The sequence below is a fragment of the Paramisgurnus dabryanus genome, chromosome 12 (genome assembly GCF_030506205.2).
Source record: "Paramisgurnus dabryanus chromosome 12, PD_genome_1.1, whole genome shotgun sequence".
Lineage (NCBI taxonomy): Eukaryota > Metazoa > Chordata > Actinopteri > Cypriniformes > Cobitidae > Paramisgurnus > Paramisgurnus dabryanus.
The window spans coordinates 5,667,750-5,684,459 of record NC_133348.1 but is presented as its reverse complement, the minus strand read 5'-3'; the positions used below and the strand labels follow the sequence as shown (position 1 = coordinate 5,684,459).

At 37.0% G+C, this 16,710-nt stretch overlaps 1 protein-coding gene across 1 annotated transcript in view; it reads right to left on the bottom strand.

Annotated features, from left to right (window-relative positions):
* The window catches only part of igf2r (insulin-like growth factor 2 receptor), a 43,753-nt gene extending 27,314 nt beyond the window's left edge, over positions 1-16,439 (bottom strand). The window contains exons 1-11 of the mRNA XM_065256261.1: positions 16,199-16,439; positions 15,728-15,867; positions 12,383-12,501; positions 11,234-11,332; positions 10,934-11,066; positions 7,594-7,705; positions 4,548-4,653; positions 4,032-4,191; positions 3,726-3,912; positions 3,418-3,521; positions 883-1,038 (exon numbers count right to left, since the gene is read on the bottom strand). Of these exons, the coding sequence (XP_065112333.1) occupies positions 883-1,038; positions 3,418-3,521; positions 3,726-3,912; positions 4,032-4,191; positions 4,548-4,653; positions 7,594-7,705; positions 10,934-11,066; positions 11,234-11,332; positions 12,383-12,501; positions 15,728-15,867; positions 16,199-16,335 (1,453 nt within the window). The 5' untranslated portion in view covers positions 16,336-16,439. The remainder of the gene's footprint in view (positions 1-882; positions 1,039-3,417; positions 3,522-3,725; positions 3,913-4,031; positions 4,192-4,547; positions 4,654-7,593; positions 7,706-10,933; positions 11,067-11,233; positions 11,333-12,382; positions 12,502-15,727; positions 15,868-16,198) is intronic.
* Between the last annotated feature and the right edge of the window lie 271 nt (positions 16,440-16,710).

The following is a 16,710-nucleotide window of genomic DNA, read 5'->3' as shown; positions in this document are numbered from 1 at the left end:
TCTTCTGAGGGTTATCCACGGAGTGTTGTTGTAAAAATATCCATATTTAAAACTTTATTAACGTAAATAAATACCTTCCGGTAGCGCCGCCATCTTAGACTCCTCTGTATTCAGGAGAGAGTATTAGCGTAGTGTACGCACTTTTCTTAGTGACGTATGACAAATTCGGAGGGCGGGGGGACAGAGCAGCAGCAGAGTAGCCTCCGTAGGCTGCGTAAGCTCTCATCCTGAATGCGGACGCGACTAAGATGGCGGCGCTACCGGTAGGTAGTTATTTACGTTAATAAAGATTTAAATATGGATATTTCTACAACAACACCACGTGGATTACCCTCAGAAGACCTTTGTTTATCATCCTGGAGCCGTTTGGATTTAATTTGTGAAGGATGGACGCATTTTTTTGGACTTGAAGGTCGTGGACCCCGTAACATTACATTTATTCAACTGAAAGATCTAAAATGTTTTCTAAAATATCTGAAAATGTATTTGTCTGAAAAACGATGGACATATGCAACTAGGACAGCTTGGGGGTGAGTAAATCATGGGTTTAATATCTTTTTTGACCGAACTATCCCTTTAAACCCACAAGAATTCATTATCTATTTCTCTCCAAATGTTTTTATTAGTTTTTTATTGATTAGATTTTTAAACTTTGTTCAATTGCCTGATACGAACTTGAGCTCAAAAGCTCCCCTTTTGGTTTCTGTTCCCATTACATTACTTGGTTCCGAACTGAAGTATTCTTGCATCACAGCAGGCACCCATTTTGCTAGGTAAAGGCACCAAAATGGAAGTGTTGTCTGCATCAGTTTTCTTTGTCTTTTCTTGAACCTTTGGTTTTGTTCCCAAAGAATAAATACAGAAACCACAACAAATACTGACCTGGAAAGCGTGATAGAGGTGAAAGATTGTAGCGCTTCTTCTTGTCTTTGACTTCACACAGCAGGTCCTCCTTCTCCTTTACACATGCGTACGCGGTCTCCCAGTCAAAGTAATATGTGCAGTCAGATTCTCCTGTGAAAACCGGCTCGCCATTTCCTGAAAACCACAAGTCTGGTGTCATTGCAATAAATCCAGAAAATACTCAGTAAACCAAATCTCTGACACCAGGATTTAGTTTAAAGAGATGATGTGTTCATATCTAGGGATGTGCATGTATGTCATTTTTTCATTTCGATGAATCAATAGGTCTGAAAAACAAGCACTCGATTAACTGGGGGCGAGGCAATAAAAAAAACTTAAATAAAACAATTTTAAAGAAACTATGACAGAAAAATGCACACATAGTAGATTATTAATGAATTAAATGTTTTTAACATAAACCTCTAATAGGAAAAGCTGCGTGATGAAGTGAAACTAAAGGGTGAATAAACACAAACTGAAGCGCTTTCTATATGACGCACTCTACATAATATTAAGCCATCATAAAACATCAATGTATTTTACAATGTGCATATCTCTGCACAAAATGTCCAATCCTATTTCTCTGTCTTAACCCTTGGTTTTGCACATTCACGTTCAGGGTTCCCTTAGTTTATTTCAAATTCAAGGACCTTTCAAGGACTTTCCAGTTCCAAGTCCCTCAAATTCAAGGACTTAATGTGGAAGTATGGCAAGGGAGACGCAGCGCCTTGTTCCCTTCTCAGGGAACAACAGTTACATACGTAACCCAAGACATTTTCATTTGTCGAACCTTTTTGCATGTGTGCTTAAAGTCTAGAATTTGTATGATATTATCCTATACTACAAAGGGAATAAAATTATTTTTTCCAGAAAACTTCTTGAATAAAATAGATTCAAGAACTTTCAATGACCTGTATCTATGTATGTATATTTTCAAAAAATTCCCAGGGCCTTGAATTTTTCCCCCAGATTCACAAACTTTCAAGGATTTCAAGGACCCGTGAGACCCTGGTGAGAGTAAGGTCCAATTGGGATAGCCCTTACTCTCACATGAACGTGCAAAACCATAACAGCGCACTTTAAAACACGTCCAGTCAAAGCACAAGCTTCATAACATTAAGCGGCTTTAAGTCTTTTGCTATTATTTTAGCGATTAGCTGGGTGATTCTTGCGAAATTTGACTTATGAGGTGTCATGAAACATTTTGATAAAACAAGTAAATGCAAAGCAAGAGTATCAAAATAAGAAGCATACAGTTACAAACATCTTTTCGTGTACTATTTTGTACATGAATTCAAATTACATCATAACAAACCAATTGTGCTGTTTTTTTCCACATTTAAGGGGAACATTTTCATTACCGCAACGTGTCCATGACTGGATTTGGGTTCTTTGACATGGAAATATTTATAATAAAAAATCTAAACAATAAAAAGTTTCAGTGCATGTTATACTATAAACATTTACAGTAAAGAAACGTGTGGTATTTGGGGTTCATTGATAAATGTACAGACAATAATAAGAAATATAAATGTGTCCAAGACCAATTTTCTCATCCTCCGCAATAATTTTCAATAATTGTTTAAGCACTCAAGAAACTCACATTTGTTGGAATGGACATAATTGACTGTGACACTCAAGATGGCTCCCAGGTAAGCAGTTCTTATTTTTTCTCTCCAGATAAAAATTTTAATTTTGCTTGTCATAGGACCTAGACAACTTTTTAGTTCACACATAAGTTTGTAAATGCATATATTTAAAATGGTTGCGGTAATGATAACTTTTGATAATGATAATCTAAAAAAAGGTAAAAAATATAGGAAATATGTTTTAAATCCTCTAAAAATAATGGTTATAGTAAGTTCAGACCTTAATCTTATGTGTGCACAAAAATTGGCTTCAATGGCTTTTTAAAAATTCTGATGCTGGACACAGATTTCGAGAGAATAACCCATGTGTGTCATGTCGTCCTCTTACCTGTACTCAGTCAAGATGTAATGCTTGTATGGCTCGCTGGTATCTCCTGACATATGATGTTCAAATATGAGATGATATGAGGGGACTTATGATGGCACTGTACATTTTGCACCTGACCTACTATATTTTTGTCTTACCGAAGTGAATCCGAAAATTACTCAATCCTTTTAAAACCATAGTGCCTCAGTGATGCGAGGCGTGTTCAGCTTCATAGCGTTTCGCGGATCAAAGGGGTTGCCGCGGCGCGAGTGCGCATAGGAAGCTTTTAAATCATGCATGGTACTAATGTCATACGCCGGTTTGCGCAGTTTACATCGATGTCAAACACGCACCCAGTCTTTACTACCACAGGTGCTTTTAACGCCAACCAGATATACAAATGCTGCAATAACCACAAATAAATAAATAAACCCACACAGTCATCATTTTTCGTGATTGAACGTCGATGCCACGTTCGAATAATTGAGCTATCGATTACTTGTGCCCATCACTATTCATATCAACACCTGACTTCCTGAGTCAACATGTGTCACTCACCAGCGGTTGCGTTGCACTCAAAGTTAATGATGGTCATGCGCTGAAATCCACTGGTGCACCTGCTGCCGTCTGGATAGATGAGCGTGAGATCTCCATCAGAATACCTTCAGACACCAAAATAGTTTTATATGATTGATTGCCCAACATATTTATGTGTGAATCCGTCCTACTGAATACAGAACAGGTGCTGATAAGCAAATGTGGGGTGTCATATTTTAATATTTCTGAATTATCAACAGCAAAGTGAAATCTGTAATGCATGTTAACCCGAGACAGAAAGACATTTGAAAATATGAATTAAGATCAACCTCAGTGTTTGGTTCTGATATCTCCCAGCAATCTTCTTCATGTCACCAGATTCTTTCACCTGGCAGGCGGATACGTAACCCTTCCCATCATCACATTGATCAGCGCTGATCGCTTGGCACACATTGAGATAGAAGGTGTACGTGTCCTTGCCACTTTGGGCCTTGGCTGAATAGGCCTTATCTGATACTACAAAAATTGAAAATAACATGAATAAACACCAATCTACCCCCCAAAAAAACACTTTCATGTTTATAATATGTTGTGAAAAACAATCTGTGGATGTGTAATGCAGCTTTTAAACTCACAGCCGTGTGTCAGGTGAGTGAGGTCGATTGCGATATCGTGCTGATCGCTGGTAAGTTTACAGTCGTGACTCTCCAGATAATCTCTGTGGCAGGCGTACTCGGTCACCCACTCGATCTCATACCGACAATTTGTGTTGCTTATCATTTTAGGGTTATTTCCCTGAGAAATCAATGAGGTTACTGTGAGATCAATGGTGAGAGTATATTGTATAACACACAGTAGCGAATCGTGACTGGAACCTAGGCCCTCCGGTCTGCAAAGCGATTGTAAACTGGCCGATATTTAAAAAAAAAAAATTATATGTTATATGCATTGAAATTATATTTTTCTCTATGAGGGCCTGAAGGCCCTGGCGGTTCTCTACTGATAACACATGATATAACACATAATGGTTAGTGACAATACATAAAATAGTTATTGCAGATATGCATACTTGCATGTATTCAAAAGAGAAAGTCGACATTATCAGTCTATACTTAAAATCAATTGAAAAGTTTATACTCTCTCTCTCATACCGCTTGTCTCGTTGAGGGACAAATGAATGTTATAGTCACTGCCGGACTGTGGCCATCACAGAACTTTGGGATTTCTTGGTTTACTACCTCGTACCGCAGCCTCAGCCTGAAACAAAGGACAAGAAACTGAATATTATTGGTGGAGAACATGATTAAAAGGTTGTAGGGCAATTTATGATTTATAAGAAAATAAAAAATATTCATTACACCCTTGAGAATAAGGGTTAACAGGTTAATTTGTTAAAGAGCACCCATTTCATTGCTAAAAAAAATTATTTTGTGTATTTGGTATAATACAATGTGTTCACATGATTTATGTTTAAAAAAAAATATTTTTAACATACCCTACATTTTTGTGGCTTCAGAAGTCCCTGTCTTCTTAAAACCAGCTAACCTGTATGTTGTGATTGCAGTGTTTCCGCTATATACATTCAACCGTGGCGGCCCGCCACTCCTAAAACATCCCCGCCACGCCTGCGGTTGTGGATAGAAGGGATACAGCAAACGAAATCTCGTTGGATGAGCACTGTTTTATCCTAATACTTTAAACAAACCCAACTCTAAACACAAAATTTCACACGATTGTAGGATGTATTTGTATCTAATTTAGCCAGAACCGCTGTTTTCATCCTAAAAATCCTACCTCCAAATCTAGTCCTTAATTTTTCGGCATTTGCTGTATCCCTTCTAGACAAAACCCACATCGGCAGCTCGCAAAAAAGCAACCGAAATGTCCGCTCTGCGAGACTGGCTGTCTAGAAATAAATTCCTTTCTGGATTTGCGTTGTTCACTCATTTATAAATAAATCTCCTAAAATATCATAATTTCCTCCATGGGTTTAGTTTCATGCACAAATAGATTTAAATCAACAGAGGATTATTAAGCTACGTTTCTGTTTTGAGAAATAATAATAAAATAAATAAGCCTATACGAAATATGTTGCACTTAAATAATTATTCAATTGACAAAACGAATAAAAAAGTATTTGAGTTTCTGTTCTTTTTTTGTGACGCGCTCTAAAACCAAACCAGCAGAAAGCACGTCATGTTTTTAATTATTATAAATAAGCACAAGGTTTTCTCCTTATTGTGAGTTTACACAAATAAAAATACATCATTTGAAGTTTCGAATGTTGTTTTACTTTTATCTTTATGACTATTCACTGTTCACCGGCGCATATCTACACCAACACAGCACAGGGCTGCGAGAAAAGACATTATTAAACTTTTGATTTAACATATTACGAGTTTTTTTGGACATTCATTTGGAATCACTGTACTCATATTATCAACTTATCTGGCCATTAGTTATTCAGTATAGGCTATAAGCGCAGCGCACTGCTGAGCGCTCAGCTGTCAGTCAATCGTCTGTGCTTTAGATCGACACTCACAAAGTTTCACATTAAATGATAAGATATTTGTCCAAAAACAAAAGGCTAAATACTGAATACTACTTATATGCGACTGCAAGACATTAATAGTCGAATCTGTTTGTAAGGAAACTTACATTATTCCCGTGGAAGAGAAGAACGTTGGTAATAGAAACTTGAGGCAGACGGTGAGGCAGACTGTTTTATCTGTTTTCATACGAAACAGCAGGGTCGGGGTACCCGCGGGTGAACTGCATAATATTTGATCTAACGGGGTGTAATAGGCTATTCGCGTGTCATTTGTGTTGTAGATGCAGGTCGGGACTCAATAGACAAGAGTAAAATGCGGGTCTAACATCAAAGACCAAAATTCGACTCGTTTTTAAATGTCCCGTGCTTATTTGTGTTTAAGATCTGTCTGAAGACCGGTAAATGTTAACTGCGCGATTTGCGGTGTGACCGGCTCGGGGTCACGGTCTTTATGTCAAATGGTACGGGTGTGAAATAAAATTGCTGCTGATGTCGGATAACTGGTCGGTTGTTCTGTCAATCACAGCGGTGCGGATTATCAAACAGGACTGCATGACTTTGTAACAGCTCTGTACGCTAAACACGAGGACGAACTTGCAATGCACACTACATTAAAACTACAATGAAATATCCGAACTACGTACGTAGCTGTGTAACGTTTTTTTAAGAAAATACAGTTTAGATCAAACATAGAAAAGCAATATGCTATAAATATAAGGAAAAGTAAATGACACCGTGAAAAGTATAAAAAAAATACATGTTAGTTTACTGTAGCCTATATTCTACATAATTTTTTTTTTACATTTATAATCATCATGGGCGCCCCCTGCCGCCACAGCTGAAAAAAATCCTAGAGGAAACACTGGATTGGTCTGAATACCTCTGACATCAGCCGGAAATGTGACGCTCCTTACCATGTTTAAAAGATTAGGTCACAATGCAATGCTAACAGGAGTTAACTTACAGGCTGTGAGTCTGAAGCGGGAGGAATTATGATAATGTCGGTCTTGTCTACATCAGCAGTCCTAGGAAGCAAACTGTTGCCTACAATCCGTGTGTTTGTTGTAGTCCAAAAAATAAATTTACGTAGGAGACGATAACTCGCGTCATCGTTTACTTTGGGGTTTGTACCTTTTGCATATCGTTAACGTACTAATACACACTAAAGGGGATCGCACACCGGCCGCGCAGCGCCGCGTCGCGCCTAGGAGAACTCTGAGGTATTGTAAACTGGAAGTGCACATTAAATAGCGCGAGCTTCGTCAGATAGCGTCTACTTCAAAATGCAAAATATACGTTAGCAGCTAATGTAAGTCGTTAATGATTTGGGACAAATATGATGTTATTTAATGTTAAACTGTGTGAGTGGCGCGACAGGGATTTGAACAACTTCCTGAGTCACAGCTGGGCGGCGCGGACAGGCGCCACCTGGCGGCGCCGGTGTGCGTATACTCATAGAAAACAATGTGTTTAGTTGATTTAGAACGGCGCGGCGCTGAGCGGCGCGGCCGGTGTGCGATCCCCTTTACACACCAAAGGAAATGTAAAACCGTAAATCGGACAATAGGTGCTCTTTAAGTACAAAATGAAAGGTTAATAAATGATGAGAACTTTTGGATGTAATACAATAAGAAAATAACACATACTTGTCATTAGAGATGAGCTCAAGCTGTTGGGCCGGGTGACCCATGTCAAAGGACCCACTGCTGGTTTTGAGACAAGCAGCAGAACCTTGAGGACAGGAACTTTCATCTCGGTCTGGATAGAGAAATTAAATGCTTTGGTAAAGCAATATTCCCAACTTATCAAAAAAAAAACATTTTACACAGCATGTGGTAGGGATGGGACGATTACCGGTTTCACGATTAACCATGATAAAATGTCCTGACGGTTAGTATTATCGTTTAAAACAGTGGTTCTCAAACTGGGGGCCGGGAGATGGTGCCAGGGGGGCCCCAGTTTTATGAAAATTTATAAAATACATTAATTTATCATGAATTCTGTGTAATTAAACCTAAAGAATAATAAGCCAACTAACCAACATCACTACTAGGTTTAATTTAATATGTTTTGTTTAATTAAAATATTACATTTTAGAACTGTTTTTGTCATAAATTTTCTTTCGGGGGTCTGCGAAAGAATGCATTACCGTGATTTTGAAAACTCGCAGTAAATCCTGTCCAGCCAGAATCAGCTTGATACAGGCGTGCGCATGCAACATTGGTTTTTGCACGAGAAGGCGTGGCGGAAGGCAGTAACATGTGCACTCTGTTTTAATGCGTTGCTTATGTGTGCATTTGATGTTATTATTTAAGGTACTGTTCATTAAAACAGGTTCATACATCTCAGGGCTCCATGTTAATGCTCATTTAATGCAGGGGTGTCCAATACGACCAGTCGATCGCAAATGCAATGCTGGTAGATCGCACATAAGTTAATAACTGTGTATGCTGCTCCACGACTCCACGAGCTTCGGAAAACAAAGTGCCAAATTGGCATTATGGTCTTAGAAACAAGTCTTTTTGCGTTGCTGCGCATTTCTTCTCAAGTGTGTTTTTATAAATCTTATGCCTACCCGCTGCAGCGGAGTCGTCTAACTTCCGAAATTTGGATGCACATTCTTGCCTTCATGCAGGAGTTGATCCACACGCACGGTGTATGTGCGCGCGACCGATCGACCGACCGACCGAGAGAGAGATGCTTCTGATAATGTTGTCATTTTCTAGTTTGTTTCATCAAAACCGTGTCTCCGCTATTCCGTTATAAGGAGTACTCGGCATGTACTCAAGGATTTTTTGAAAAATGAAAAAGAATGGAGTAATGGTGACAGCCCTAAATTCAAGGTAGAGATAGTCCTCCTAACACAAATTTAAAGTGTTATTAAAAAAATGTAACAGTGTTTTGTTAAAAAATGTTTTTTAGCAGGTAGGTCTTGTCGGCTTTATCATTTTAAAAGTAGATTGCCACACAAAATAGGCTGGACACCCCTGATTTAATGTTTATGCTTAAAAAAAGTGCATATAGCTGCTATTTGTTGTTTGCCGATTTTCAAAAATAAAACTTGTTAATGTTTTCAGTGTGTGTATCAGTTCTTTTTGAACATTTCCATCTCAATTTAAGAAAACCATGATAATATTGATAATCATTATAACTTCGGTCACTATAATCATGATATGAAATATTCTAACCGTCCCATCGCTAGCATGTGGATCCATGAAATTGCAAGTCTGACTTCTGTGTGAACGCAAACACAACCCGTAATTGATTGGATTCATGAAAGAAATCACAGATAATAAGCAAACTTAAGACACTGGCAAAAAAAAGTGCATGATTACAAATACAATACACGTCATGTGTCTTTACGGGATGTGTGTAAATGCACACACAAATTCCAGAAAATCACTGGCAGTGTTAACTCTTTCCCCGCCATTGACGAGTTAACTCGTCAATTAAGAGACTACGCTTCCCTGCCAATGACGAGTTTTTCTGGCAATCCATATTTCCTCTATTATCCACCAGGTGGCACTCTTACCCAACTTATACAACCTGAAAACAACCACTCACGTCAAACAGTTCAAACTTAGTGTATGTTTTGATCATCGCTCTAAATCGGATTTCTATCAGAAGTCTTCACAAAAATGCAATTATCTCAGCCTTTTGCTGAAAACTAGGTCTTTGAAGAAAACTACCCGGGTGATTCTCATGAAACCATTGAAACACCACGGCACTAATGATTTTAGCTATAAAATGTGTAATATAGTAATATTAAAAAGCATCAGAATTAACACAATACTGTGTTCTACCTTGACCAATGTGTGATTTCAACATAAGAATTTATAATTTGTCAATTTTATCTCATTTTCTGCTGAAATTCTCATTACCGCAATTGTGTCCGGCTGTGTTTGAACATGCGTTATGTTGTAATTTAATCAAATTAACACAAAAATATTTAGAAAAAAATAAATGGATGTTTTGCTAGCCTACTTTAGATGACAGAAAAAATATTTACTGAATATTCGTGTATAATAATAATGAAGAAAAATTAGGAAAATTATGTGTCCAAGCCTGATGTTCTCATCCTCCGCAACACTTTGAGAACAGTTTAAGCACACATACAGAATTTTAATAAAGTTTGATTTTGAGTGACCAAGCACATGGACCAGTTACTTCAAGATAACTACCAGGTAAGATCATTTTTTTACAGTTAATTTGAAATATTGTCTTGTCAGAATGCTTACACGACATTTTGATTATCATTACCGCAACATATGCTTATTAAATGTTAATTTAATTAATAAAAGCATGATACTTTGATTTTAAATGCATGTGCAGAATCTCCAAATTATGTTCTTTCAGGTTTGTCATGTCATTTTGAAAATATGTCAGTGTTGATGTTTTCTGACTGTTGCGGTAATGAGATTTTTTAGGACAAATTTTTTTAAATTATGTTACAAAAAGTGTTAAATGATAAGTAAAAGTGTTTAAATTAATGTTCCCATTTCCTCCAGACTTTGTTTTTCAATGTCTGGTGGGGAAAAAAAAAGTAAATTTAAGCAATTTTTACATTTTCATGCTTGACATTTTTAAAACCAAGTTTTCGTGAGAATCACCCACCCATATCTGAGAGACGATAAAAAGAGAACAAATGAAGGATGGATGAAACGTTTTTGTTTGAAAGCAAAAGATCTGTTCTTTCATGTGATATATTGTATGTTTACATATTTAAAGAAGAACATTTTCTGGAAGGCGTTCAACTTTTGTGAAAATCATAAAAATGCTGGCACTGACTGGCAACTTTTTTAAAATGCTGGTGGGGAAAGAGTTAATGAATCAAAACTCAAATGATCCCCGGACATCCTGGGTACATTGTTTGTGCGTTTTCTGTAATCTCTGTGTAAAAGGGGCTAAAGTCATTTGCTTGCATTACAAAGCAGCTGCAAAAAGTGAAATGTCTGCTAAAAATAAACGTGATATAAAGAAACCTACCTAGACTTCTGCATATGTTAATGTAAAAATCGATGTCATTGTCCGAGTCATCAACCAGGTAACCGTCCTTTATTTTAATTAGAGGGTTGAGGTCATGTTTCTTCCCATCTGAGTCAAATACATAGCAGGGGACCTTTTAAAAAAAAAAAGAGAGAGAGATAACAATAAAATACAAGGAGGGGTGGGGACAAGAAGATGCTTTAGTGTTGTTGTAGTGCAACTTTTAACATAAGATCATAAACAGTTAAGACACATGCACACGCTCGCACATCTCATCTGTGTCTCATCACCTCCACCCACCTCTTTTTGTGGTTTGAATGTATCTTTTTTGCAGGCGACATACGTCCTCCATTCAAAGTAATGCACACACTCGGAAACGGTGACAAACTCCGGTGTACCCTTTTGTTAAAAACAAACAAAACACAGATGTCAAATGCAATTCTGCTTTTATCAAAGTCACAAACTACTAGCAGCATTAATTACATTAAACATTATTGAATGCTTTGGTTTGCACTCTAAAACTCAACTTCCTGTTTCTGTGGCTTACAAACACTGCACATGACCTCGTGTTAAAATTAGACCATAGTTTTGTCGTATTGCTCATTTTATTGAGGTTCCTTGGTTGCATATTAATATATATTAAAAACCTGCTTAAGTTTTTTATTTGTATCCAAAGAAAAAATGGGTAACACTTTACAATAAGATTGTATTTTAAACATTACTGAACACGCTGCTAACTTGAACTTACATTGGAGAATATAGTTTATCAGCATTTATTAATCTTTGTTAATGTTAGTAAATGCAAATACAATTGTTCATGCTAGTTCATTGTGCATTAACATGCTTATTTAATAAATGTTTATTTACATAAACTAAGATTAATAAATGCTGTAGAAGTCTTGCTCATGTTAGCTAATGCATTAACTAACGTTATTGTAAAGTGTTACCAAAAAATAAAACAATGTAAATCACACACTTGATTCACTGGTCAAGGAAATGCCATTGATAAATGACACCGGTTAGCATTTCACAAATGTTACACGGCCTGTGATTGATTTCAGTCATTGATTTTACTTTGACCTATGACCTTACTCAGTCAATATTAAAGAAATCAGGGTTATATTTTCACTGAATCTTTACATTATGTAGGATGCTTTTATGCAGACAATACAATAAATGACTATGGCTGGGTATTTACAGGCAGGGTCACATATTGAAGTTCATCAGTGACTCTACAATGTGAGTAAGTGAAACATTCAGGTATGACTCGAAACTAAAAATGAGTAAAAACAAAACAATCAACTTTTCCATATCTAAAGGAATATCGTAAATTTAGCCACAGCAATTCTCGCTAACATTATAATCTCTATCTATGTGGTTTTCTTCTTACTAAGCAAGAGTCTGAAAAGGAAACAAACGTCACAGCAGGCGTTGCTGTATGAAGCTCACCATGGTTTTGCCGCATTGAAAGGTGATGCTGCTTTGAATGGGATTGCTTGTGCCGTCGCATTTCTTCGAGCTGTTGAAATCCAGCACAGTGGGCGAGACCTTTTGTAAAGAGAGCTCACCTATGGGGGTAAAACAGTACGGTGTGACACACTGTAGATTTTATAAATCACGGTGGAAACATAATATAATATTAAACACTTCAGGATCCAAAAGCCACTGTAAACAGACACACGATGCAATTGGACAACTTTAGATAACATGACAAGGTCAAATATCATGAACAGTTACTATTTTACAGTATACCTAATGAAATGATACCGTTGCCGTGTAACTCAGATAAAACTGGCTTGGCTGAGTTCAGCAAAGGTCCAAAAAATATTAAATATTACAGCATGTGAAAACGAGGGACTGGTTGTTTATGGGTCACAATGTCTGGCAGCAAACAACCCGTGAGAACATCGAGCAGATGAGGATGACCTACTAAAATGAAACGCAGTGCCAACTGTAAACACATGCCAGCCAGAACCAAACAAACTACAGTTCAAGACCTTGGGAGGACATTTAAAATGCTGTGTTTGGATTACAGTTTATACTGTATGCAGACTAAGCATGTATTATACTGTATACATCATATCATGAAGTCTATATAGTGATATTTATTGGGTGGCATTAAGTTATATTCTGTGTAAAAACACCTCAATTGCAGTCAGAGGTGCAGTGGATGGTGTAGTGGACAGTGCTCCGACATATGGTGCAGACACACTTCCGGCGACCCGAGTTCGAATCCCGGCTCGAGGTCCTTTGCCAATCCCTTACCCCTCTCTCCACCCTGTACTTTCCTGTCATCTCTCTAATTACTGTCTATCAAATAAAGGCAAAATGGGCCAAAAAACCTCAATTGCTCTCAGATCAAATAATCAGATGTCAACTAATCAGAATCTACTATAAGTTCATGTTGCATGCATATACGTTTATGGTATGTGGTTTCTATGAAGATGATACAGATCATACAGTAGACTCTAGTAGAGTAGAGGAATGAGTGCATTTACATGCACAGAAACAAAATAAGCAGATAAATATCAAAAATTTACACATTTACAAAGAAAATAAACCAGCTACGCAGAAAACGGTTTACACAGGATTCGGAGGATTTGTCAGGTTTCTCGCAGGCGGTGATGTCACCGCCTAATAGTCCGCCTAGTCAATAAAAAAGCCAAGAGGAAATCTGTCTAAAGCTATACTGTTGTATCTTTACTTACTGTATGTCTCGCGTTTACATATAGAATTTTCATCGGACGCACATGCGTTGTCGCAGTTATGCACCTTGGCGAAACTTTACTTCCAGTATGTTTTTGTTTAATGGTCTGGCTAGTAGCTAAAATAAACTCTAGAACAAATACCTCATCTAAAATAATTAATGTTTTAGTTTCCTAAAAATGAGGGGAGATGGCAATCATTGATCACTAGGTTTGGTAGCTGATCTGTAGTTAACGTTGTATACATTAAATAAGACACCTTTTACACAGTAACATTATCGAAGTTTAGTTTTTGATAAGCTTTAGCTATGATTTGATCTACTTGTTATTTATTTAGGTCAGAAATAAACTACTTTAAAGGGACTGTGTTGTTATTGATTATTTGCGGAAGTTACGGTTGTTCCACGAAAATGTTAAAGTGTCATGAATATCAACAGCACATTTTTTCAGATGTTAACAGATATAAATGTGTTGCACATCACTTAAAAAAGTAATAGCTCTGACAAAATATATTACACTGTCTTTATTTAAACACTTTAATCTCAGCCCACAGATGTTTGCCTTACTGTCATATTCAACTACAGCACCAGCTGCTTGATAACTGTGACCTACTTATGATAAAACACAAATAAACTGCTGCTGTAACACAATATAACACCAGGAAAAACAAGTACACAGACTACACTATATAGTCAAAGGTATTAAGATGCCTCTTCTAAAAAAGATGTTTCTGAGTACTTTGTTTCTGACTGGGTCATTTCATTATATCCTGTAGGATTAGGATTTGTGCTCACTGAAATAACTAAAGTAGTTAAACCTGTTTATAAGTGGGCGTATCATAACTTTTGTCCAAAGAGTGTACATAGATAACCTAAAATGAAGTGAAGAACGAGAAGAATGTGACTCAAGATGTGTTACTGTGAATCACGCGTCTAAATGTCAAGCACAGTTACAAACCAACCAAGACGTGAGGCTGCGACGCAGGTTCAACTACAATCAACTGTTTAAACACATGTCTGCACAGCATGACACACAGTTATAAATAGGCATTTCACATGACTTCTACAAAATAAACTACTTTTGCTTTTGCAATCACATATGACACATGACTCAATACATGTCCAATAAGGAAAACCAATATGGTCTGTGCTGTTTTTTGACATTTTATACGGTCACGTGATTACATCACGGCATGTGATGCAACAGCCTCCCAAACCTCATTGTAAATGTAAATCTTGAGATAATATAATCACACAAAGAGTTGTTATTGGTCAGAATAGTTGATGGGTCATTGTCATACGGAGGTCAGCTGACATGTTTTTTTTTTTAAGACCAAACAATCCAGTGTTTTGTGTGTTTAAAGGTGCTGTGCAAATTTAAACAACCATGAAATATCATTGCCTGTGTTGCAAGGTCATTAACAATTGTGAAGACAGAAAGGAAGAACTGTTAACTTCCTTGTGAAGTTCTAGATCAAATACAAGTCAATACTTCCTTCTTCATCCAAAAGAGAGAATAACATACTGTACACTAGACTGATATGACAAGAAATGGTAAAAACCACAAGACCTAACGTTTATAAGGATGAATCTCATTAGAGGAAAAGAAAAAGGAAATCATATGCATCAAAACATTTGTATGCATAATACAAATAAACAATTACTAAGTACTAATGTTTAAAAGGGTGACGTACATTAGTATTATAGAAAACAGCATTTGATCAAATGTAAAGGCAGTACAAAATACTGTAGTACCATGAAAACTAAGCATTCTAATCATTTACTTTAACATTACAATATGAAATATTTTGCACGTCGCAATGCATTTGTTCCTTAAACGCAATACAATTGAAGTCTTTCGGTTTTCACTTCACTTATGGTGTGCAATTTGACCCTGATTTTCCACCCATAATTATTCATGTAGACACTCTTTCATCATTAATCAATGCCATAACATTCAGATAAAAACTCACACTTGGTATGGTCACAAAAAAGACAAAATAGTCAAATGCATCCTATAGTTACAGTATAGCCTGTAAATGCTTTTGGATGTGCATCATGCAACCCTGACACTGATGCATTGCACTTACCTACTGACTGGTTCTGTCCATTTTGAAGGTTTTGAGCACAAACAGCACTGTCTTTTCCACAACCCGTGTTTGGTGAGGATTCACAAAGCTTCAGTGTGTATCTCACATTGCTGTCCTGGTCAATGGCCTCCCATTTGTAACTTTAAAGCAAACACACACACACACTTTAACTTTTGCATGATCTCTCATGGCAGTCTTATGATTGTTTATGACCCAAAAGCTCCCTATACATCCAGCTATAAGATATCTGCCTACCTTAAAAACAAGCATAAACTCTTCTCAGGTTGAGATGCATTAAAACACCCAGGCTAATGCTAAAATGCCATAACTAGCTCTCAAAATGTCAACAAAACATTAATGCACGATCTAGATCATATATAAACACAAACATATGTGGCCTAACACAAGTGTTCGTATGCTATACATCAGAAATGAATAACACAAGCAGTTTGTTTGTTTATTAGCCCTCACCTGCACAGATCCTGGTACCATGGATTGTCAACCGAGCCCGCTGATGAAGGGAAATACTGAAGCAGTATGAACGCAAATATTACAGTAGTACAGATTTGACGAAGGAATGCCGAAACACAAATACGTAAATGACCCATGTTTTACATTAATAAATAAATTAATGCGCACGGTTTGACATGATACAGCAGTCCTGGCTGATTACTAATCATCGCCGTGTAGCAGGAACCACTTGCGGTCACATGACGAGAGGCGCGTGGTACTGATCACGTGGTGCGTTCGTCCAGAAGATGGGCGGGGCAGTTACGTCATCACGCGAGCACAAAACGTTTAAAATAATAAAAATATTTTAAAAAATAAATTAATAAATATATTTTTTTTATTTTCATAATACTTTACGTTGTTTAGATTATACATATATAATATATTTGAGTGGTTTAAACTGTCCGTTCCGCCATAAGCCCATAAAACCCTTACTGTAGGTGCTTATTGTACTGTATAACCTTACTGCACTA